This window comes from Homarus americanus, unplaced genomic scaffold (assembly GCF_018991925.1).
Source record: "Homarus americanus isolate GMGI-L3 unplaced genomic scaffold, GMGI_Hamer_2.0 scaffold24922, whole genome shotgun sequence".
NCBI lineage: Eukaryota > Metazoa > Arthropoda > Malacostraca > Decapoda > Nephropidae > Homarus > Homarus americanus.
This window is the reverse complement of record NW_024722610.1, coordinates 5,220,053-5,245,138: the sequence shown is the minus strand read 5'-3', so window position 1 is coordinate 5,245,138 and position 25,086 is coordinate 5,220,053. Positions and strand designations below refer to the sequence as shown.

The following is a 25,086-nucleotide window of genomic DNA, read 5'->3' as shown; positions in this document are numbered from 1 at the left end:
CCTATAATATTTCTCAAAATTACCAGTCTCCACTGCTCTAAATTTATAACATCAATTATTCATAAAAATTTTGACTTTCACATCTCTATTAAGAATTGGAAGATGTAATTCTTCAAACAACCTCTCTTCTGTCAGACCGTTACTGATGAATGCTCTCCTGGTTCCATCCACTGGTTAACTGAAGAATCATATTTCACTTTAGGGCTTCAGTATCAGCATTCACGTTCACGTCCTATCTTCATTTAAAACCATTATTTTAACATAATAACCAAATAAATCATGAATGATGTTTATCTAGGGAGGGATAATATGTTGTGTCCTTAGATAGACTCTGATGTTTGCTTCTATAAAAATATAAATAATTCTAAGTGCTGCTAATATTTACTAAGCAATCATGTTTGCTCCTGTAAAAATCTTCAAAGTTAAAGAGAGAACTACCTATGGATAATAAAGTTGGAAAACACAGAGTAATGGCTTAAGTATATCTTCTCACATGGAGCCAGATGCTAAATTCCATAATGATCTGCAAAAAACATCTTAAATTATTAAAAGGAAATCTTATACTGACCAACAGGTTATCCTATACTTTTCTAATGTTCAATATTCAATGAAGAGGAATAAAAGTAGTGGTTATGTCTACCTTGACTTCAATAAACAGAAGCCCAAAGTGTATTCATAAAAGTAAAGTTGAACAACTTACTGTGTACACCAAAGCCAACAATAAGCATGCCATGGTCCAGGTCCTTTGGGTTGCACAGGAACTTCAGAGGATGAGACACTCCACCAATATAGAACTGCAAATGATGAATAAATGTTAGGTGTTTGTGCAGTGCTTTCTGTTGAATGCCTTCTCCCACTAATGTACAAATAGTTCAAGCTATTTTGCATGTAAAATTGCAAGTTCAAGATAAAGGGGAGACAAGCCAAAAAATTTTGTACAGTAATGACTGGAAACAAGTGCAGCTCAGTGAATGCAGCCAAAACACAATGTGGAGATGGTGTGTCAACCCTAACCTTAAATTTCATGTGTTTTCTTGGGACATCACCCCTCAACAATTTTCTGGCTAGCCCAAGAACTAATCCTGAAAAAGTTCCAAGTCTACTATAGATATTACTTATAATAATCCTGGGTATCAGGTAGAGTAAATGCACAGGCTTGAGTACAACTAAGACTATGACTAATCTAAGACTATGGGCAGTAAAACTAACCTGAAGGGGATTGGCATTAATACCAATGGAGATAGGTCCATTCTTGATTAGCCATTTGGCCAGAGCAACTTCATCCTGTGGCAGCTCCACCGATCCATTGACTGTTACCTTCACCTGCAATTAAACATTTCATCAAGCAATTAATGTTTTGAGGTTAGCATAAAGAGAAAAACAGATAGGTAGACAAACAGACAAGAGAGAAAGATATGAATGATTATGAGAAAGAAGTGTCCCTCTGAATAAAATAAAACAATTAATTAATCATTAAACGGAATTTAGTCTAGTGCAGATCGGAGGTCAGATTTTTTATATCTGTGGAAGTGAAAATTTGACATCTGCAAATGTAGATGTTGTGTCATGACATAATATATAATACATTGATACAATAAGAAAAAATTTGTTTTGTTTCAAATATTTTACTGTACAATATACACAGAGCAAAGATCCCAAGTACTGGACTAATTAAGCCGCAGCAATGTCGTTACTCAAATGGAATCCATTATTCGGATGTCCATGTCAGCAGGAAGGCACAGTTGTTAAAAAATAGCCAGGGAAGGTTCTAGATAGAAGCTCTCAGAGCCACAAAGACTTTTGAAGATTCTCCCGTCCCGACGTACTGGCACGTGTATATTTGGCGTGGATGGCCTTGTGCAGAGTGAGATGAAGTGAATGATGTGTATGTGTACAGTACAGTTCAAGTTTTCATGATCTAATTTTTATGCAAAAAGTAAAGGACAGAACGATATACTCATAGTATTTTTGAGGGGTTAAAATTCACGTGTCCGGTACTCGAGGTTTTTACCGTATACAGAGTTATGTATTACTGGGTATGATAAATGGTCCTCACCATAGTCTTATTGAAGTGACATTGTTCATCCTTAGCATCGTAAGGGTAGTCGCTCTCGGTCTCCAAGCCGCCCAAGTCTTTAATTGCTTCATAAGCATTCTCTGGCATTCCTCCGTTACAACCCTGATCTGTTTTATCACAGTCCACTAGTTCTGAAGTGAGATAAATTGACTATTATTATCACATGGTGTTGCAAGATGACTGGTTCATATCAATCACACTCTAACCATTACGATTGGGACCAGTCCAAATTAACTTAGTTTTAATGGGCTCAATCCAAAGGGTATGTCAGAATACAACCAATTTTGGCATGCAATGGCATCTCAACAAAATTATAAAAATATTAAAAATACTTCACAGAAATTATTTATAGAATGATTTTGAAAAATAAAGAAAAGATGAAATCTGTAATTGAGGAAGGAAACCTGACTCCTCGGCTCAAAAGAGCGACAAAGCTAACATCCTTTATACCATAATCCATGGGATAATTCCTCAAAAGCTCAGGACACTGACATAGCCAGCAACCACCTCAAGAGACACAAAAGCAAATTAATGCCTCCCCCCTTCAACTTTATCTGGCCAAAGGGTTAAAAATGTCTTGGACTGTTAGTTTAATGTAACCAACCAATACTATGAAGATCCTAAAGAGCAATGCATGAGTCATGTGTCTGTCTTACCTTGTTCTGACAGAGAGAACAGATGCTGGTGCTTAAGTGCCCATTGTCCCTCAACGTTGCCTGTGACGGAGAATGCCCAGCAAGAACCACACATTCCCTGATAGACAAAATATTTTACACTACAGGACAGTACATATAGGCAATAAAAGACTTATACGTAATAAAACTCTTCTTTCTATCAGAGAGAATGTTCTCGTATGTGTTGCAACTCGTGTCAGTTGGTGCCTTTTCCAAACTTGTGACAGCATCCAAAAATATTTCATCTTTAGGGCTCTTGGCATTAATAAATAAATTTTGCATGAAAACTGTTGCTATTACTATTTATGAGTTACACTATAAACATGCTTAACAAGGTACTTAGATACAGAAAACACTGTTCTATCAGCATGAATACCAAATACTGTACAGTACTTGTAACCTAATTCTCTAGAGACAAACATTTTTACTTAACATCTACTTATCAATCAATAATAAACTTGGTACAATTTATAAATTGTAGCATCAAGTACAAAATACGAGGTGTGACCAAAAAATTCAGTGAATGGTACCGTTACAAATGAATGTGTGAACATTAGTGAGGCCAGTGGGTGTGGTTTATGACATACCATATACTGCGGCCTATAAGTCGACTTCTAAAGCTCCAATTTTTTTTCTTCAAAACTATAGGTAGTCTTATATAACAGGTATAAAATATCAACCTCTAAGTATGCTCCACTACTAGCCTCAGATTTTTACTTTACCTTAATGGTAGCTCTCAGTCACTTAATTTCCAGCACTCACAAATAAGTTTTACCTAACCAGCATTTTTCCAGAAGGGTAACTGTTGCTGATCTTGGCCTCACGTTTACACTAGTCATACCGACACCTTTCAAAACTTAAAATATCTTTCGGTGTTAACTACTGTTTCTTACAAACAAAGTTCACTAGGGCAGTTACTTGTAATATTTGTTGTCAAATTGCTAAAAAATAAAGTTCCGGTATATTCGTGTAATGCACCTGGATTTTGTAAACGTTTACACGAATGTGGTTTAAAGCTGTAAACAATGCGGGAACAGCTGGCTGACCTGTGGCAGCTCAGCCAGTGTTGCCATCACCGCCAGTGATTCAGAGGCAAAGTCGGTAGACCCATAAGATGGATGATCTTTTGTTGTCTGATAATGATGAAACAGAATTTGAAGGATTTCCAAACTTGGATGGTTTATATTTGCATTAAATATTAACTTAACTTTAAAGAAACTTTTTTTTGTATTGTTCTATTTATAAATAAGATAATATTTTAATAATTTACCAGAACCTGAGACTGCAGACTTCGTTCACTTGTTGCCGCATACTACCAACACAGTGTACTATACTATACTACCGTTAATAATATTAAGTACTGATAATTGAATGCTTTATTTTGTAGTTTTAGGTGAAATAAGATAACCTTTTTTAATCATGTATCAAGAGTCAGTGTGCCTGTTGCTGTATACCGCTAGTACAGTGATATCTCTGTTAGCCGGAACAATTGGTGCAGTTTACGAGGTCAACTTAACTACCAGGTATAGGCCTAAATCAACAATTTCAGTTGAAATAATTAAGGTCGTCTTATAGGCCGTAATATATGGTAATCCCTCCCAGTTGCTAGTAGCCACCAGACACCATCACAGGGGGCACCAGTGCACTCTAGCATTACCTTGTGTAAGGACGTGTCTGTAGCATCTGGCGCCTTTATAGAAATGTCACAGCCTGAACAACGTGCAAACATGAAATTTTGCTTTAAACTTGGCAAGACGGCGACAGAAACACACGAAATGCTTGTAATGGTTTATGAAGATGTGTAATGTTCAGTAAAATGATATTATTCTAATGTTCACCAAACACTCTAATCACACCTCATATATGGCTGATTAAGGCACAATAATTTATTCAATTTACCTGATTTTTAACAGGTGAAACAACACCCTTGTCTCTCCAATCAAATGCAGTTGGTAATACAGTATCTTCAGGGACAACAGCTGGTCTCATTGATGACAGTTCAGGCTTCAGGTCAAGACGGAATCCCAGCATCTTGCGGAACTCTTGCTCTGTCAGAAGACACATTGATCACATGGTATGGTATACTTGAGCAAGAATTTTAAGACCTTTTATCTCATAAGGTAATTAATAGTAATAGTTGCGGGTCAAAGAGGCTCCAGATATAAAAGACCCCAACCTAACCATTAGGATTGCTGCCCACTAAGACAATACTTCTTTGTCAAAACTGACCAAATAACGAAAATAAATGACTATATGAAACTATTCCTTATAGTCAAATATAGAATTGGCTTTATTTACCTTCCACTCATATGTTAGGTGGCTCAAGGGGACTAGAAACTCTGCAGGACAGATGAAATAATTTGGAGAAAAGTAAAAGAAAACTGTGGAAAGTGACAGAATAGTATTAAGAAAACAAGAAGAAATACCCTCTACATAATACTTAAATCCCCAACTTTCATGTATAATACTAGTATAGTATATTGTGAATCCTTAACTTTCCCAGTAATTTATGCTTCATAATACACTCTGTCTTTATTAAGAGAACCGTTAGGTTCACTAAGTCAATACTGTATACTGTACTTATACAAATTCCCTTACCAGTAAGATCAGCAAATTTGGTGGGTCCATATTTTGCTGAGCCTCTTTCTTTCTCATTGAAGATGTAAACCTTCTTCATGTTCTGGCGGAAGATGTTAAACCTCTTCTTAAACTCTGCCTGGCTCTTGTATGACTTGTTGTATTGCTTCATGAAGTTCTTAAACACACCGATGTGAGTCAGGTCATGTATGCCTCCACCAAGTTTCTGTGAGAAATATCACAAATTCCTTTACAAAAAATCTCCCTCTCTCTCTCTCTCTATATATACAGTTGTACCCCACTTAACGCGGTCAATAGAACCCAGAGGGTCCCGTGTTAAGTGAAATCCGTGTTAAGTGAACAACAGAACATATGGGATTAATTCCAATAGAAACCAGCCCGACCCCCAAACTCCACTTTTTGACGACACATAACTATGTTGTAGTAAAAATTTTATCTTAACTTTATGATGGTATGAAAAAACAAGTAATATAGAAGAGGTTAGGTTAGGAAAAATAAAGGTTACGTTAGAGAAACTAAAAGTTAGGTGGAACACTTACGGTAGTAGAAGAGATGGGTCGGCATACGGGGATGGAGGCTGGTTCCGAGGCAGAGGGCAGATTACTGGCCCTCAGGTGAATCACCATTACTAGGTGAATCACCATCACTGTCACTTACAGTTGTCAGGGCTTCCCTGACAAATCCCTCAAAGTCAACTTCACTGTCACTATCACTGGCTTGGGCTGGCTGTGGTGGGTTGCGGGCGAAGAACTCGGTTATGCTTTTTTGACGGCTGGTGTTTATGTTGTCATGATACACCGTGATGTACGGCTCCATAGCCTGCACCAGCCGGGTATGGAAGACTTCATAGCGGTCATCGTCATTGTCGCGGGAAAGGACGGACTTCATTTTCTCTGCAAACTCTATGGCACACTTAATATCACTATGACTTAAACTAGGTTCTTCGGAGAATGACGCACCTTCTTCCTCCTCTTCACTGGCGTGTTCTTCCAACATCTCGTCGGCAGTCACTTCAGGATCTCTGATCACCTCCAGGATGTCTTCGTTGGTGGTCTCGGAGAAGCCTTCAGCTGTAATATTGAGCGCAGCTTCTCTGGCAAGGTCCACTGCTACTGCAACAGTCTGAACCTCACCAGTCACAGGTTCACTCCTCCTCTCACCTGGTATGCCATGCAACACATGTCTCCATGCGTGACGAATCGTAGCAATAGTCAGCAGATCCCATGCCTCCACCAAGAAGTCTACAGCTTGTTTAACGTTAAACTTCTTCCAAAATTGTTTGACGAGAAGTTCTTGAGTCACCACCTCTTGTTCCTTGTCCTCGTCGCTTTTGCTCTCGCTGTCGGTGTCACCCAGCTTACGCAACTCATCCTTGGTGTTGGTAGAGTCGTTCAGAAGCTTGAACTTCTTTGCAGAGTACGCAGCTTTCACATTGCAGATCAACTCCTGGTCCATGGGCTGGATTAATGACGTAGTGTTGGGAGGAAGGAAGACCACTTTTACGTTGGGGTGACGATCCATAAGTAGGGGCGAGTGTCCAGGTGCCTTGTCAAGGAGCAACAAAATATTGAATGAAACATTCTGTTGCTCGCAGAATTTCTTCACGTCGGGAACAAAACAGTTGTCAAACCAGAAGAGGGACAGAGAAGAGGACATCCACGCCTTACGTGCGGTTAGCCAGTGGACATTAAGCTTGTTCATGTCCATATTCTTGTAGGCGTGCGGCTTGCAGGCTGTGTGAATCACCGATAACTTCGGTTTACAGGTACCGGAGGCATTGGTGGTAAACAGGACAGTGATGCGTTCCTTCTGCAACTTCCGACCCCTTACCTTGCTGGCAGACTGGACAACGAAGGTCTTGGAAGGTAGCTTTTTCCAGAAAAGACCAGATTCGTCCATGTTAAACACCTGGTCGTCAGTGTACTGTCCTTCCTCCATAATCTCACGTAAGAACGGAGGAAAATCTCTAGCCGCCACACGGTCAGCACTCGTTTCCTCACCACCAATGTTGATGTTGGTGATCTTGTTCCTCTTCTTAAACCTATGCAGCCAACCAGAGGAAGCATTGAAGGGTTTGGGCTCTGCAATTCCCAGCTTACGTGACACTCCTGCGTATAGCTCACGTGCGTACTCCTGCACTGAGCGCGTGTCCACCGCCATGTTGCGTCGCGCCTGACGAATCAAATAACTCACCAGCAAATTTTCCACTTTTGCCAGCACCCTGTTCTGGCAATACCTGATAGATGAAGCACCTGCAGACTTTGTGATTTTCATGTGCTCTTTGATCTTGGCTGCATCCTTCTTGATCGTGCGAATCGTAGATTCGTTGACGCCATGCTGGCGCGTGAGATCAACTTGCTGTGTTCCTTTCTCCAAATCTTGAACAATATGGTACTTCACCTCGTAGCTTAAGGAACGTCGTGTCTTCTTTGGCTTAGTGCCGCTGGGTCCAGGTAAGGAAAGGTCTCTCTCTGGTGGCGGTGGTGGTCCGGCGGAAGCCATTTTACGGAACAATGGATGCGCGTTTACACGGTGTGGCCTTGAGGGATGAAACTGCCGCGGCTAGGTCAAGCATCGTCTTTCCTCCCTCCCTCCCCGGGGTGGTCACGTCATAATACTTTAAGCCAATTACAGCTAGCAGCAGAGAGGGGTAGGGATGCATGGCCAATCACAGTCCGATACATCTTATGACGTCAGTGATAACGCAACAAAGACACACACTGCGCAACCTTACCGCGCCGCTTGCCCAAGCGGAGGGAGGAGGAGGGAGAGGAGATGAGCGCAGACAGGCAGGCGGGCGGGTGGCGCAAATCTAAAAATAGCGTCTCGAGCCGGACACTCACCGCGTATATGATGAAAAAATCCGTGTTAAGTGAAAGTTCAGCTCTGGCAAGGCACTGCGTATACGGTAAAACGCGCTAAGTGAAACCGCGTTAGGCGGGGTAATACTGTACAGTGAGTTCTGCTATAACGCGTGTTTTGATAACGCGAATTTGCTCTAACGCGATTTGTGAATTAGGAACGGTATTTGTATAACGCGAACGCTTGTTTGCTATAACGCGATTTTTGCTTACTATTTCTCCAATTTTGTGGTACTGTATTAACTGTGAATAGAGTAAAGAAGAATATCAACAAGAAGCGTTCTGGTGATAGAATTCCCGGTGATGATCGTAAAAGAAAGGATATAACACTTGAAGAGAAGCTCGATTTTATCAACCTCAAAATCACCCTTCTCCCCCATCAAGTAAAGTGTTACATTTACTGTATGATTTCATTATTAGATATGAATGTAACTTTTATTTAGACTGTGTTAGGCTAACTACTAAATTTTTTCGATTTCGAGTAATCTGCACCTAACCCTATTTTCTCCATAAGCCCTGTTATTTCTATTACGCGATTTTCTATAACACGATATTTTACAAGAACACAATTATCGCGTTATAGCAGAACTACCTGTATATATATATATATATATATATATATACACAGTATTACCCCGCTTTACATGGTTTCACTTTCCGTGATTTCTCATTTACACGGTACCATGCCAGAACCAGAACCAGACTTTCACTTTCCGCGGTGCATCTACTCATATACGCGGTGAAGTATAATTTTTTTTTTATTTAGCTCATAAAATTCATACAAATTACCCTGCCAGAATATAATTTACATTGCTGGAATTCTTACAATATGATGATCATTTTGAATATAAACATCATGGATTTTACATTAGACATACAAATTTTAGATCTAATGTAATAATTTGGTTTACACAAAGCAAATATTTTATCTTTTGTGCAAAATATATGAAGTTTACATTCAAAATATTCCCTGACCTGCAAGGAATCCAAAAATGTCAATTATATTATCCTAACTTTAGTCTGAGGTATTATTTATCACTAAACGTTAAAATCTAGTGTTTCACCCAAACATTTCTCAGAGAGGTAGGAGCTAGTGAGCTGGGAAGAGGGGGGGGGGGGATTTGATTCCATTATTTGAATGGACATTAACCTGGCAACTGTATTTCTCTTAAATATTAATTGTGAGAGCATACCATCATAAAATTTAGATGTTATTTTTACTACAACATAGGTATTGTGTCGGAAAAAGTGGAGTTTGGGGGTCGAGCCAGTCTCTATTGGAATTAATCCCATATGTTCTGTTGTTCACTTTACGAGGTTTTCACTTTCTGCGGTACCCTGTGGGTTCAATTGACCTAATTGACCGCGTAAATCCGTAAATCATGTAAATCAGGGTACTACTGTGTGTGTGTGTATATATATATATATATATATATATATATATATATATATATATATATGCAAGTAAATCACTGTAGGTGCGTGTGATCTAGGTATATGCTGATAACCACAACCACACACACACACAAGAATAAATAACTAGCCCAAGACTAAAATAGAGAGATGCCTACCTTGCCGTGCTTCTTGTGGTCGTGGATTCCCTGGCCGAACGTACGCTGCAAAAGATATGAAGGAATACCTTTTTAGTTTTAATACACAATGCAATCTAACAAATCCAAATAAAAAATTAATTCAGAAAAACCGTACAAGTACAGCTTTTTCCACGGGATAGGAGTATAATAACAAGGAGTGTAAATGTGTCATCAACAACACAAACAACTGTTCATCAACATGTCCAGCGAGTTCCTGAGTTACAGTGTAAACAAAATGGTTCCTATAAACATTACTACTAAGCCTTCATTTCCCCAACCCGTAAAACTAGGAGCCCAAAGACCAAACAATAAATCTTTAACACAGGATGAAAGAGCTGTATCCACTCCCAGTTTAAATCTTTAGTTTTAGTACAGTATTTCTAGTTACTTCTATACATTGAAAAATAAAAATAAAAATCAATTCTTACCTTCTTGTGTACCTTCTTATCAGATGCCATTTCCTGAGGAGAGACCAGGAGCAAAGAAAATTCAAATTAATTGTGAAATCATAAATTAAATACAGTAGCGACTAACAAGAACCCAATTCCCTATAGTGATGGGACAACTCACACAGCATTTATCATTCTTGAAATACAACCTTACAAAATTGTGTAAAACGTCAAGTAAGAATCTCCATACCCTTGATCATTGCATGTATTATCAGTCAAGCAAAGTAAAAGGCCATTATTATTATTATTTAGCAAGTGAAGAACAATAATCCTCAAGTAATTACACTGTTTTATTACATCAATAATACTCCAATCAATCATGCAATAGACTTGGCCCTAAAAAATATCTTAAAGAATGTATTTATAAACATTTCCTTAAATAATCACTAAATGAAGGTTTAAAAATGTCATGACCAAGTGAGGAGCCTGACCCATATTACAAGTGCAATCTGAACCATATACAGTATTATACAGTAAACAATATTTAAAAAGCATTTCATAATTTTAGCCAATGTTTTATTTTACCACCAGTCGCAGTGCAAAAAAAATGGAATATTGGAAAAAAGTTACATTTAGTATCAGGGAATATTATTCAAGTACATTATGTTTTATCAAAGAAGAAACATGTTTAGACTAACTTGGGTGTAGGAGCTGCTGAGCTCCACATATGATTGTTAATGTGATAGTTTTACCACAAACATTTTGCCATAATGAAAGACTTGGAAACAATACAATGTAAAAAGTGTAAAATGGAAAGTGAAATCAGGAAATATCATTACTTGGAAAAATGACTGAAGATTTTACAAGTACAGTTGCCCACAGCTATTGTGTTCTTAGATTTTCTTTTGCTAAGATTTTGCATTTCAGTCAGCATCAGTAATAAGTTTAGGCAAGTATCAAGTATCCATCAGTACTGAAACCTCTAATAAAATTAACTAAGAAGCGACCAACCTTACCTACAGTAGATTAGTTTGTAAACAGAACTTCTGTCACTTCACAACGTCCTCAGGTTTTTGTTCAGTTGTAATAAAAATTTGAAAATGAATTACCATTACAGTGGGGTATGCTATAACGAACGTAATTGGTTCCAGAACCTCGTTCGTTATAGGATTAATCCGTTCCAGGCCCCCAAATACAACCGCTTAACACTGAAAAAATTCTGTGGAAAATGTAAAAAATACGGTACTTTATCTTACCTTAGTGTTATTCAGCATGCAGGTACCCCTAAACACTGGCACATCACTATCACTTCCACTGGGAGTCTTGGCTTTAAGGTCCTCAAACAATTGTTTAGCCTTCTCACAAATTATAGCTTCACTAATGTTACCACCTGCCATTTCTTTCTCCTTTATCCACACTAAGAGTAAATTTTCCATCTCTTCAATCACATTACACCTTGCTTTGCTAAGTCTAAAGATTCCCTTAGCCACTTGCACAGTTTTTAACTCCTCTTTATTCTTCAAAATCGTACATATAGTCGATTTAGCCATCCCATATTCATCACTAAGTTTCGCAATGCTTCTTCCATTCTCACGTTTCTTTATAATTTCTTTCTTAGTTTCAAGGGTTATTAGCTTTCTCACTCGCTTTGGACGACTCATTGTTACAATTGTATACTTGTATAACAAAATAGTTATACAAATAACGCGAATTTCCACATCAAAAGACGAAATTTCAACAATAACAGTGGTGCACTGGCTACACAATGAGACAAAGATGGCGCCTGACGCTCTTGTTGTGGGTCGCGGTACAACAATATTCATGCGCCAGGCGAAATAGTCCGGTATTCATCCGCGTTCGTTGTAGGAGTTGCGTTCGTTATAGCATTCTCAATTTTACAGGTAAAACCGTTCGTTATAGGAATATTCGTAGTAGGATCCGTTCGTTATAGCATACCCCACTGTATATATTCTGGGTTTTCAAGTCCATCAGTATTACCTACTATTACTTGCCTAAGCTTGTCACTGATACTGTATGAAGTGAAAGAACTTAGCCCTCAGACCCTGGTCCATTCCTGAGAACTACTGTACCTCCAGAATGATATCAATACCTTCTGGATATCATTAGAACAACTGAAAAACCAGTGAAAATGCAATATACAGTGTGGGAAAACATTTTCTTGTACAGTACGTACTTCAAACTACAGTACAGTACAATATTGTGAATTCTTACACTGTGACATGTTATTTAATTGTGTGATATAAAAAATTAAATGACCCTCAGCCAAGATGAATAAAGAAGCACTCGACAAAATTATATGAAGCATACGCGTATACCCAAAGAAACAATAACTAATAAGGCGTGGAGTTTGCACATTAAAACTTTGAAGATCATGCATGAGGAGAAACACACACCAAAAAAATTAAATACTGATTGAATACTTTCATTAAAACTCACCCTCTGTTCCCATTTGTCATAACCATCATCATCAAGCAGTCTCTAAATACATAAATAAATTCAGTGTAAATTCAAAACTAGGGGATGGTTTCATTATGTTACATACTGTAAGGTTAAATAAGGTAAGGTTTAAGTGTGTTAGGCTAGGTCAAGAGTCTCTAAATACATAGATACAATTATTGTTAGTTCATTACCAAAGAATGTTATCACTAATAATCAAATGAATCAAGACCTGACTTCTCAAAGATTATTACCCCCCCCTCCCCCCCCCAATGTTATTTCTCTTACCGGTACTGTACCTATAATATGGGTACTGTACAAGAGGACTCGAGGACTCATTTACATGTGGCATTCTCAGCAATTTTGTTGTACAGTAATTTTAATAATTAATTCACAATAAAGTGTACACTATGAGGTCTGTCCAAAAGGAAACCGAATTTTTAAAAAACAAATTTTTTGCTTTACTTACAACTTAATCAGACTTGTCTCCTTCAAAGTACTCCCCTCCACTGTTGATACACCGCTCCCAACGTTTTTTTCCAGTTCTGGAAAGCGTCCTGGAACGCGTTTTGAGGGCTGGTGCGCAGGTCTCGTAGCGAATTTTCAACTATCTCTTTATCGTTTGAAATTGGCAACCTTTCAGGGTGGATTTCAACTTTGGGAACAAAAACAAAGTCCGCAGAGGCCAAATCCGGAGAGTTGGTCGGCTGGGGGACGATAGTCGTTTCGTGTTTCGCCAAAAAGTCAAGGATAAGGAGCGACGCGTGAGCAGGTGCATTGTCATGGTGCAGCATCCAGGTATTGTTTGTCCACGACTCGGGCCTCTTACTTCGCACTGCCGCCCTCAAACGCTTCAGGACCTTCAAGTAAAACTCTATTTTGACTGTCTGACCACGAGGAACAAACTCATGATGAACGACGCCCTTCCAATCAAAGAAGACGATCAACATCACCTCCACATTTGAGCAGCTCTGACGTCCAGATTTGGGATCGTCTTCGGTGAATGTTCTTCCCCTTTTGAAACGCTGGTACCACACGTGACATTGCGTACGGCTCAAAGAATCCTCCCCATAAGCCTGTTGCAACATTTGAAAAGTCTCCTTAAAAGTTTTCCCAATTTGAAACAGAATTTCACGCAAACACGTTGCTCTTCAAGATCCTTCATTGTTCAACTTGCAACAAATCGCCAAGTGCACTAAACACACGTTCACTCTAGCACGTGTAGCTCGATGACTAATTGATGTGGCGTGATGCGGCTAGTGTTAGACTAAAGGTCAAGGTCACCGCTACACAGTGCTCCCGCCGCGAGTACTCTGCGCGCTATTTAAAAAGTTCGGTTTCTTTTTGGACAGACCTCGTATATAAGACAGATGGATACATTCTTACATCTCCAATTATGGTATGAATTTATCATAACAACTTTTGAGGGATTTAGGTCAATCAATTACCCTATATATTTCAAAATACATGATAAAATTGGATACAAGTACATACAAAAAGCTTTTTACTTAAAAATGGGACCATTTTTGAGGACTTCAATAAGTGGTATAGTATTACAAAACACACTAGTCAGAAGAATGAAAATTGACCACTACAGTACAATGCCAGCCTTCTCATTTTTAAGCTGCCAAAGGTTAAACTGATGTCATTCTTTAAAGCTGAGTTGTCTATTGTTTCACTCATCTAAAAATAAGGTGAATGGGTTTTATCATTTAAAAGTTTAAATAATTATCTAGAAAAAATGACAATTACCAACTAACAAAAATTCTATTACCTGCTACCCTTGTGCCCCCAACACCCCTTCCCCTGTCTTTTAATATTACTCTCTAGCTTCCTACTATAACAATAAATGAGAAGGCTGTTGGATAAAGGTATAAATGCAAGCAGTTAAATCACCAAATGACATACATTCTCCAGTAGTAACTACAAGAGTATGGCTACAAACAATAAATAGATCTAAACTGTCTAGTGACAGCTCTTACCACACATTACAAAACAATTTGATAATGGTACTCATAGCATGTGTACAAAAAAAATAGAAGAAAGCAAATTATTTACGCTTTTCGCTCAGTTTGTCATAATTTACAGTACAGCAAAAGTATTAGTCACAACAGAAATCTGATTGCACCATTGGAAACCTCGTAATTTTCCACATCTAGTGGTCTACAGCACACAGTTTTTGCCAGAGAAAACTTTTGATCTAGAAAGTGGGCAAAGACATTTTGGAATATATTTTTATTTTTTGATATATATATATATATATATATATATATATATATATATATATATATATATATATATATATATATATATATATATATATATATATATATATATATATATATATATATATATATATATAATTACTTTGTATGAAAGCCCAAGCTATTCTCAAGCTGAAAGTATCAAATAAAGTGGTTATGCAAAAATAAAAATTCCTTGGTCTAAATACCAGCACTTGAAAAATAAAAGCTTCTCCGTGCATGAAGGACACAACACAGTGAAATTAAAAACAAGATTTCCCTTACGTAAGATGGTAAAGTCAAGTCATTATTATTACTATTTTATTAAGACTGTACTGTACTATCATATTTGAGGAGGGGTTTAGTAGAGGGTTCGGTATATAGTAATTTCATTGGTATAGAGAAGCAATACTGGAATCTGAGGAGCACTCTACAGTATATAGAGGGAATACTGTATACACAAACACTAACATGATGCTTTAAATGAACAGTTTTACACTAACATGATGCTGTGATTGAACAGTTTTATACTAACATGATGCTGTGATTGAACATACCGTATATACACTAACACTCATCCTGTCACGATGCTGAGAATGAACACAGTACACATTACAGAACACTCACCCTATCATGAGGCTGATGGTCATGGTCATCACCACCAAGCACACGCTAGGGAGACACATGAGCAAAATTTTTACTTTTCTGTCTAACAAAAGTGTGGACAAAACATTTATATAATTCTCATTCATTATTCTTAACAAATAAGTAAAAATATATTACAAATAAAAAATTCAATTTGGTCATATCAACAGCTACATTACAGTTAATACATGGAAATTTTTTTACTAAATTATGTAATTGGTAAAGGATAGATGCTATAAAAGGTATCAGATAAATACCGCTATTTATCTTGCACATCAAGGCACTTTTGGCTGATTAGTACATAGGGGAAAGTTATATACTGTATCAGGGGTTTAAATTCAAGAGGTACCAGGAACAGGTACTTTTACCACCAAAACTATCCATTTATTCCAGTTTACAAGCAATATCTTAGTCCCCCTCCTGACCCCCAACATTTCTGGGAAGGGCATTCTGTTCACTATGAAATACTGTATTGTACCTTGTAAAGTAAAACACTCTGAATCTCTGACATATGAACACCATACACTTTGGCACTGAGTTACCATGAGGGTTATCTCTACTGTGGTCAATAAAACAGTAGTCGACTGTAATTCCCTAAAACCAAAAATTAATTTGACCTCATAACATAATATTATAAATGTTTTATTTTCTTGGAGATGAGTTAAAAGAGTACCTCCAGTAGAACAGATCATGTACAGTATAGTAATTTATGCTCACCCGATGTGACTGATGGTCGTGGTCATCACCTCCAAGCACAGGCTGGGGGTATATGCAATCATCATCAATAGAACATGATTAATGGAATATAACGTATCTGTTGTCATATTTGTCTTTTGACCTTCAGCTGTGGCTCTTCACCTTTAATACAGACTTCAATTTATGCTTGGAAATTTTCCATGTGATGAAGTTTCATAACAAATAATTATATCAATATGAGCTGCTCTCCAAACAAGAAAAAATGTCCACTAAGATGCAAAGCATGAGGCTATAATAGGCCTGATTTCAAGTGGCAAATAAACTAATTAAATCTGTTTAATTCTGATAAATGGGTAATTTTGATCCCTTCAAATATCCTATATTACAGTACAAATGTAACTTCCACTCTTGCTAATATCTACAGTACAGCACTGGCTTCAAAGAGTTTGCACATGAGGTCTGTCTCACTATGCACGGTATGTTACCAGTGTAATTTGAGAAAAGAACTACAATGATCATATTAACACATACACACTAACCACCATGGCAACATCCAAAAAATTTAACTTCGAATAGTTGAGAAAAATTTTCAAATAATTTACTGACAAAATTAATTGAATAAATAGGACACTTAAATGGGTAAAATTCTAGTTATATAATTTTCCTATAGGTAGAAAACACCATCAGGTTAAAAACAGCCTATAACATACAGCTTATGGTACTGAATTTATCATGTAACCAATCCTTGAACTAAACAGTCACACTCACTCACCCTGCCATGGGGTTGACGGTCATGGTCATCACCACCGAGCAAATGCTGTAGAGAAAAAACAATGCAGGTATTCTTTATGAAAATAATGTTATCAATAGTTAATATTCACATATACAGTACATACTGTACATATTAGTAATATTTAATCAGGGATTTCACAGTCAACTGGTAGAGTATTAAGCACTTAAGATTTGTCACTATTATAGTTCCAGATAAAATGCAATATCTTTACCCCTAACAACTCCAATCATTCTTGAAAAGGTATTTCACTGCAGTACTATTCAGGACCATAAATACAACAAAATATCTCCTGAGAAAAACACTTTGAAGGCCCTATGATACATGTGAACAATATACTGTATGGTACTTAATAAAAAATAGTATACAACTGTATACCTTCGCGTGTGGCCTTTTATCATGATCATCACCTCCAAGAACCTGGGGGAGGGAAAATACATCTATTACTTTTACTGGGAAGTACAGTGCACACTTATCCAAACTGGTGTTAAATATCAAGAATTAAAAGCTGTTTTTTAAGGACATTACAGTGGAATGCAGTTAAATTCCAGGCATTATCAGGCAATAGGCATAAACAATACTTAACATACCTTTCTTCCCTTGTGCTTGTTATGTTTGCCATGTTTCTGTAAACAAAGCAGCAAGGTTGAACGATGAGTTATAAAAATTAAATTAGCAGTACAGTACGCTCAAAAGTCCATCAATCAAGGTTTGTTGGACCTGGCTAGGGCTTGGTCAGGTTTAGCTAAGTTATGCATTATATCCTACAGAAAGAATGCTATTTCCAAAACAAGGCTCAAAATCTGATTGGTGGACTTTCACTCATATCTAGCTTAACAGAGTAAAACTTGGGTGCATTACAGGATTATACATAACAGGTGAATGTACATTACAAGGCAACTCTTAGGTTAATAACATGCAATTATAATCTGCAAAATATCAATATAGTACTGTACCATTCTTTTCTGCTGCATCTGATAAGTGTTTAAGTTATTTTGCTGACTAGTCAAATGGACCCCCCCAAACCTACTAGAGCTCAATCCTGATGGACCCGAACCTAACCTAACCCCTAAAAATTAGGATTAGACCCCAGTCCTAATGAACCTAATCCAAATAGGTTAGGTTGGGTCCCATTTGACCACTTTCCATTAATTTTGGCGGCATGAGCATGAATGTACAGTTATGGCCAAAATGTCTGGCATCTCCTTAAATATCATGTAGGTAAGTGAGATTGTGATTTAAATATTCAATTATATTTCTTTATATTCCAGTGGGTGTTTCCTCATGTTACTTTGGCAATACACAGTATATAATATATTGACCAAAAAAATAACTAGCTATAAATCACTCACAGACATCAACCACAAGTAACTGCCAGATGGTGCAAAAGTCAGGGGAATTTTAGCCACAATTGTACTTGTAAAAAATTATGAGAAAAAATAATAAATTCAATATCTTTCATTTGAAATGTATTTTTGATATATTTTGAAAACAGAAGCTAATATAATAACCACTCTGATTCCACATTGTCTCATGACACCCACAGCCAAATTCTAGCTCCACATTATCCAAAAGACATTCACAACATTCAGATTCAATGAGATCAATACATTCAGATTCAATGAGATCAATACATTCAGAACATCCAATCAATATGACACCCTGAACACACATTGTCCCATTCAATCTTACGGATATATTTAATTCATCATATCCATGTATCCCCAGTCTCTTTTCAACTGTCAGGCAGGTCTATGAATATAACTCATTATTAGCAGAATACAACATAGACCAACTTGCCTGGATCCATCTCATGACTAACTGACTATCAACTAAGATCTGCCCATTTTTAAATATGACTACAGTGGATTATTTCCAGAAAATTACCGGTTTATCCAAACTTAACACACACACTCATTCATTTTATAGCTGCCTTACCAATCTGGCTGCAGAACTTCCCCTCCACAACTAAGCCCTGATGTTGTACACAGTATCCTTCGGGTTTATCCCGGTCTCATTATACATCACCAGCATCACCAAATAACACACGGAAGGATACACCGAGTGAATCCTTCATATTAGCTTCCCGAGTAAAGGATAATACGGAGAGTTCAATGATCATTAACAAGCGCGTGATCTACTACTGTTTAGCTAAGATAAAGCTGGAGGTGCTCTCAAGCTTAAAGTATATCTAGGTGAAAACAACATAAAAAACACTGGAGGTGCACCAAGTGATCATTCATGAAAACAAGACTTAATGACGTCATGTTTCTTTACATCGGGGTTTATGCCATCGTCTGTGTTTACCTGGACGTTGAAATATGAGAGAATCTTAAAATGCACTAATAAAATCATAGAAAGATTACCATGGACTCTTAAAGCTACAGTATAGAGAGAAACCCTTAACATAATACTCCCCATGTGAATTATTTGCACCACTTTCTTCCTGTACAAACTCACACCCTTGACATCATCTGTGCGAGTACTATGAGAAAACCTACCATCTGCCTCAAAGTAAATCAACATGATATCATTAGGTCATAGGGTTAAGAAAATAAAGCACCTTGTGACCTGTACATGCAGTAGCCTAAACTCCTGTATTAGATAATGTATTAATTTCTTCTTGTGTCTACTGAGAGAGACATACCTTCTTGTGGTCCCTTTTATAATGGCTGTCACCTCCTAGGTTATCCTTTAAAGAATAAAAAGGCCTTATCAACTTACAGTATAATTCAACTAATTAAATTTATATATAGATTTTTTTTCACCCTTACAAGCATTTTCCCACTTTGGAATTATCAATTCATTAATTTAAATATTCCTGCTGCTATAACAGCTGTAGTCAAGATAAAAATTTATTGAATAATGAGGAAAAACACTGTAACAAACCAGCACCCAAGCTCCAAATAACTCTCCTAAATATCAAAACTGAACAATAATACAGAAACAAAATGCATTCAAAATTCAGTGGTTCACAAGAGTACACATGCAATGTTTAACTTCATAAGGCAGAGAAATAGATTCATTTACTGTAAGGAAATAAATAATGTGAAGATTGGTACTGTACTTGTCAATGACAGAACACAAGCATCATAAACTTTCAAATACTTTTTCAATTAATTGGAGAAACAAACAAATCAGCTACTCAGACAATTTAACTACTGGCCACTTAAACCCTAAGAGACAAAACCCAGGCAGCTTATATCTGGCATACTGTACATGTACGGAGACTTACCTGTGTTTTATGAATGTCAGGCAGTGGCTGTCCATGAGGTTGCAAGTCATGGTCATCTCCTCCAAGAAGTGGCTGTCCATGAGGTCGCAAGTCATGGTCATCTCCTCCAAGAAGTGGCTGTCCATGAGGTAGCAAGTCATGGTCATCTCCTCCAAGAAGTGGCTGTCCATGAGGTCGCAAGTCATGGTCATCTCCTCCAAGAAGTGGCTGTCCGTGAGGTAGCAAGTCATGGTCATCTCCTCCAAGAAGTGGCTGTCCGTGAGGTCGCAAGTCATGGTCATCTCCTCCGATACGTGGCTAAAACAGACAAACAAACAAAAATACTCTAAATGGAGAAAATTTTCAGATTAGCTAAAAAACAAAAAAAATCACCAAGGGTTAATAATTTTTTCCCTACTCTTTCAAGAGGAAGTCAAAACTATAAAAATACTGTACTGTAAAGTTATGAAGAGCATACAGTATATCAGTGTTCAGTGCTGTAGCTACTGTAGGGCGGGAGGGGCACAGGTCTTCTTCATGTCTCAACGTGTGAATTAAATTTTAGCAAGCTGCTTCTTGGATGATAATTTTCAATCTTATGATACAGTAGTTATATTTTTATGTTATGCCATTTTCAGATTACAAAATTTATTGGCTTAACCATTTTATCTGTGAATAGAACCAGACTTGCTAATGTTCACTGGCTCAGTGCCTTTTGAACATTGGTGTGTGAGGTTTGATTTTGACAGCTGTGGGCTGTGTAGCTTAATGCAGAACTTTTATGTTTTATACCATAAACTATTGCCAGTTGAATTATCAATATTCTTAAAACAATACATTTAATAAGAATAAAACACTTCTTAAATATGTCAGTTATCAGCCTAGGCTAGACATCACCATACAGTGCTTGTTTTGACAATTTGCATTTGAAAGTTTAACAGAAAGTGAACACAAAGAACATGGGTGTTTAAGTAAAATAAATTGTGTTTTTTATTCTTATCTTGTTAAAACTGGTCCAAATCAATAAGTTTTTTTTTAAGGTAAGACACTGAAAAATATTGAAATATGTTAGTCAGTGGTCATTATAAATGAGGCTATTAAACTAAGAGAAATGAAAGGGAGCACCATAGTGAAACTTGCCCAGAGTGCATAAATGCCTGGCCAAGACTCTCAATGTTGCTAGTACTGTACAGTAATATCTCTGTTAATCAGATTCCCTCTTAACAGGAACTTTCCAATAGCCGAAATTGAAATTTTCTCAGAAAATCGTTACCAAAGCCGTAATTTTCTAGAAAATTTTGGCTTTAGGAACGATTTTCCAAGGGGCACATTTTCTGGAAAATTCTGAGAAAATTTCCCCAGTACCCGGAAAATTCCGGGGATGGGGGATATTTTTCCGGCTTTGAGAGTCGTCTTGTTACTCGGAAATCTCTCATTCCCGGAAGTGCTCTGCACCAATTGTTCCAGCTAACGGAGATATTATTACACTGCTTAAGTAACACAGTATTATGAAGAGAAGGAATCGATTAAATTAAGGAATTACACTACAACAAAAACTGTGGGTAGATAAAATTAGACAAACAGTGATAATTTTTTACAAGCGTGATATCCATTATAGATTAAGGAAAATAAGAGAAAAGTGTTTAAACACCAGCAGGATAAAACTGGTGCTTACCTGTCCATGATGTTGTTGTAGTGATAAACCATCTTGGAAAATATCAGGGTTGGAGCTCATTTGACTAGTCACCAAAAAATTCAGTATCCCCATTGATAAAACATAGAGAAAATACCTATAACATAGGCAAGGGGCTCACCTGGCCATGCTGCTGCTGGTCATGTCCATCCTGGCCCAGGAGAGGCTGTGGATAGAAAATTCAGATTAATAATAAAAAGCTTTTACTATACTACACACAATGTTCAATATATCTATGGACTTTGAAGTAATTTACCCAAATTTGTCCAATATGACATACTTAACAAAACTAAATCTTGTAAAAATATATGATAGTGCAGGACACCTGAAGACATACTCTGTACACACTTTAATCTAAATTAATCCAGGTGGAAGAGATTTTTCCTTTGCCTACCAATCTGAATTATTCTCCCCCACTGTCTGCAAGTAGTGGATCATAGGAAACAGACACCACGGGACAGGGAGGAAATGGTTGGGGAATGAAGTGCAAGAAATTTACAGAAAGTGCTGAAGGAAAAATTAGGAGCATTCCATCCACACTTCCTAATATCCTCCATTTTAAAGTACTGTATCTGCACAAGCTAAAAAAAATCTAATTTTGAAAAATATCACAGTACCATACACGACAACCAAGAATTTGCATACTGACCAGAAGCAATTTGAATCACCTACATGTGAGAAGAAGAAGTCAGTTTGGTCAGCAGCTGGGCCTGGTTCATTAGGAAAACCACAAATAAATTCAGACATGATGAGTAGGAATAAAGACTAAATAATATGTTATGAATAAAGCTGCTCACCTGGCCATGGTGCTGCCGATCATGCCCATCTTGTCCTAGCTGAGGCTGCTGCAATGATAAAAAATAATATTACAGTAATAACACAAATTCTAGTTGTTTTTGTTACTGGCATCCTTTCTGTCTGTCACTTCTGGTACCTAGCCCAAGAATTATTGCAACTCCATTGTATTTATTAAAATAATTTTGTTCATGTCCATCAAGCAAAAATATGTCAGACACAAGGCTCCATAATAACAAGTCTGCCTATACACTACAGTAGTGTATTATTCAACAACTAAAACTGGACACTGTAGGTCTATTGTACAGTACTGTACTGTATTTGTATTTAAAGACACAAGTAATCCATGTGCTAAGGTCCTCCCACTTTTAGCATCTTTTACAAATATGATGATACACAACAGATTGACTGGCTGCATCAAATTTGGTTCATGTAATTCTCTTAAATATTGAGAAGAATTAATTTTAAAAGTCAATTGCTGTATTAAAGACAGACATACACCAACTGCTAGCATGGTAGATTAAAGGCTACAGTACACTAGTTAAAGCTTTACACTGTTAACTCATTACTCTACCTTTTCATAATGCTTTGTTTCAGGGTTGTACACTCCAAGATTCTGAAAAATAGGTTAAACCCTTATTTCCTGCAACGACTTTTATCATAACTGTAATAAGAAGAACAGAGCCTTCTGAAACACAGCACTTAAGTGATTATTGGAGGCAGGAGGTTTATGCTCATCCACCCTAAGGAGCATGAGCATGATGATTAAGGTTAATAAGAATATATATCTATTATTCTCTTACTATACTACAGAACATGGTAAGTAACTGTCATTGGAGAATTATGAATTTAACCCCCACCACAAGAGAGGGGGGGGGAGGGGGTCTTGGTTAGGGTATAGTTCCTGATTCCTGTGGCTAGGTTAGGTTTAGGTTAGGTTGGGTTGGGTTAGGTTTAGGTTAGGTTAGGTTAGGTTTAGGTTAGGTTGGGTTTGATATCTAAATACAAGGGGACGACTTAAACTAAAATTTTACCAATTTTTCACTGATAGGATAAAAACATGGTAAACCTTTACACACTACACTATTTCTATTACAGCAGATGAAGTTACAGCAAGAGAAGAGCTTATCTATATTATTAACCACAGTAGCAGGAGTTGCCAGTTACTCTTAATATTTGTTAAAAAGTAACAATTTGTACCAAGAAACTATTTTCATACGGAATTAGCAATATACACTCATCATAAATAGAATATGGTCCAACACTAACACTATTTAAAGATACAAGGCAAAAATAATACAGATAATAGTCAATTTGTCGAGGCATTTGACAGAAAATGGCCAGATGCCATAAAAAATCTGGAATACATCACACTGGAATTCCTTCTTCCAGGGTCTTCCAGCACCAATACAAACCCTTACCATTTTGTCTGCCCTCAGCAGTTGGGCGGACGTTATGCACCATAACGTGGCGCTAAATACCACAAGGATCTTCATCCTTTTTGTTGGGAAGGATATCCTCCTTCAAATAGTGATAAAATAACTTGCTTCAGATGGGAAGAATGTCCGCGCCCACCACAGTGATCTGGAGACGCCTCACTACCGCACCGCAGTGTAGATGATCAATGTTAAAACCACACCACGAACATCACCCAGTAATTCCCTCATAATATTATTTTCTCGGAACAAAGAGATATTACAGTTGTGAAATTTTACCTAACCAAATAATAAAAGAACCATAGTATGTTTTATGTCAATCAGATTATTTAAGATTCTTATCACCTGCTTTCAAAGTAGAACCAAAGAAATAATGGTAGCTAAATTATTTTGATCATATTTGCAGACAAAAAACACCAAACTAAAAAACCCAATCTATCCAAACCAATACAATTTGATATACAGTTTTGTTAGAATAGTCTGGGTCAGGATATTATTATCAATTGTCAACGTTACACAAAGACAAATATCTTCGTGGTATATTCTCAACACTATCTATTACCACTGCCGCAAGTCAGCTGATCATGACGTCATAATCTGTGATGATGTGACCTCAAAAATGTTTTCTTAGTATTCAAGCGAGAATATCAAATCGAATAATTAGTAACATAAATAATACTTTTTTGTGATGGTAGCCAAGCTGTAATGATAATATTATGTACAGAGGTGATGTTACTGTTCCCTCTCAGCAGTTAGCCAATCAACAAACACCTTGAGTTCACCCAATCACAAACCTTGTAACATAAGGCGTGGGTTACAACCAAAACAATAACACATTAAAAGTAAGATTGGCAGTGTTAATAAAGTACCACGAAATTAAGCACCAAATATTTTATTTATTCAGGTATTATTCCATCAAATAACCA

General features: G+C 37.1%; 1 protein-coding gene across 12 annotated transcripts in view; it reads right to left on the bottom strand.

Annotated features, from left to right (window-relative positions):
- Positions 1-24,344, bottom strand: part of LOC121862930 (cathepsin F-like) — a 30,368-nt gene extending 6,024 nt beyond the window's left edge. For 2 of the 12 annotated variants that reach the window (XM_042361359.1, XM_042361360.1), the window contains exons 1-20: positions 24,146-24,344; positions 23,299-23,340; positions 22,727-22,774; positions 22,051-22,095; positions 20,258-20,554; positions 19,670-19,714; positions 17,613-17,648; positions 17,401-17,442; positions 17,005-17,049; positions 16,254-16,295; positions 15,519-15,563; positions 12,649-12,690; positions 10,231-10,263; positions 9,782-9,826; positions 5,350-5,554; positions 4,651-4,799; positions 2,734-2,830; positions 2,057-2,208; positions 1,210-1,323; positions 701-794 (exon numbers count right to left, since the gene is read on the bottom strand). In XM_042361359.1, coding sequence (XP_042217293.1) covers positions 701-794; positions 1,210-1,323; positions 2,057-2,208; positions 2,734-2,830; positions 4,651-4,799; positions 5,350-5,554; positions 9,782-9,826; positions 10,231-10,263; positions 12,649-12,690; positions 15,519-15,563; positions 16,254-16,295; positions 17,005-17,049; positions 17,401-17,442; positions 17,613-17,648; positions 19,670-19,714; positions 20,258-20,554; positions 22,051-22,095; positions 22,727-22,774; positions 23,299-23,340; positions 24,146-24,220 — 1,693 coding nt within the window. In that variant the 5' untranslated portion in view covers positions 24,221-24,344. The remainder of the gene's footprint in view (positions 1-700; positions 795-1,209; positions 1,324-2,056; positions 2,209-2,733; positions 2,831-4,650; positions 4,800-5,349; positions 5,555-9,781; positions 9,827-10,230; positions 10,264-12,648; positions 12,691-15,518; positions 15,564-16,253; positions 16,296-17,004; positions 17,050-17,400; positions 17,443-17,612; positions 17,649-19,669; positions 19,715-20,257; positions 20,555-22,050; positions 22,096-22,726; positions 22,775-23,298; positions 23,341-24,145) is intronic. The other 10 variants (XM_042361365.1, XM_042361362.1, XM_042361366.1 and 7 more) reach the window with 10 other exon arrangements.
- Positions 24,345-25,086: the final 742 nt, after the last annotated feature.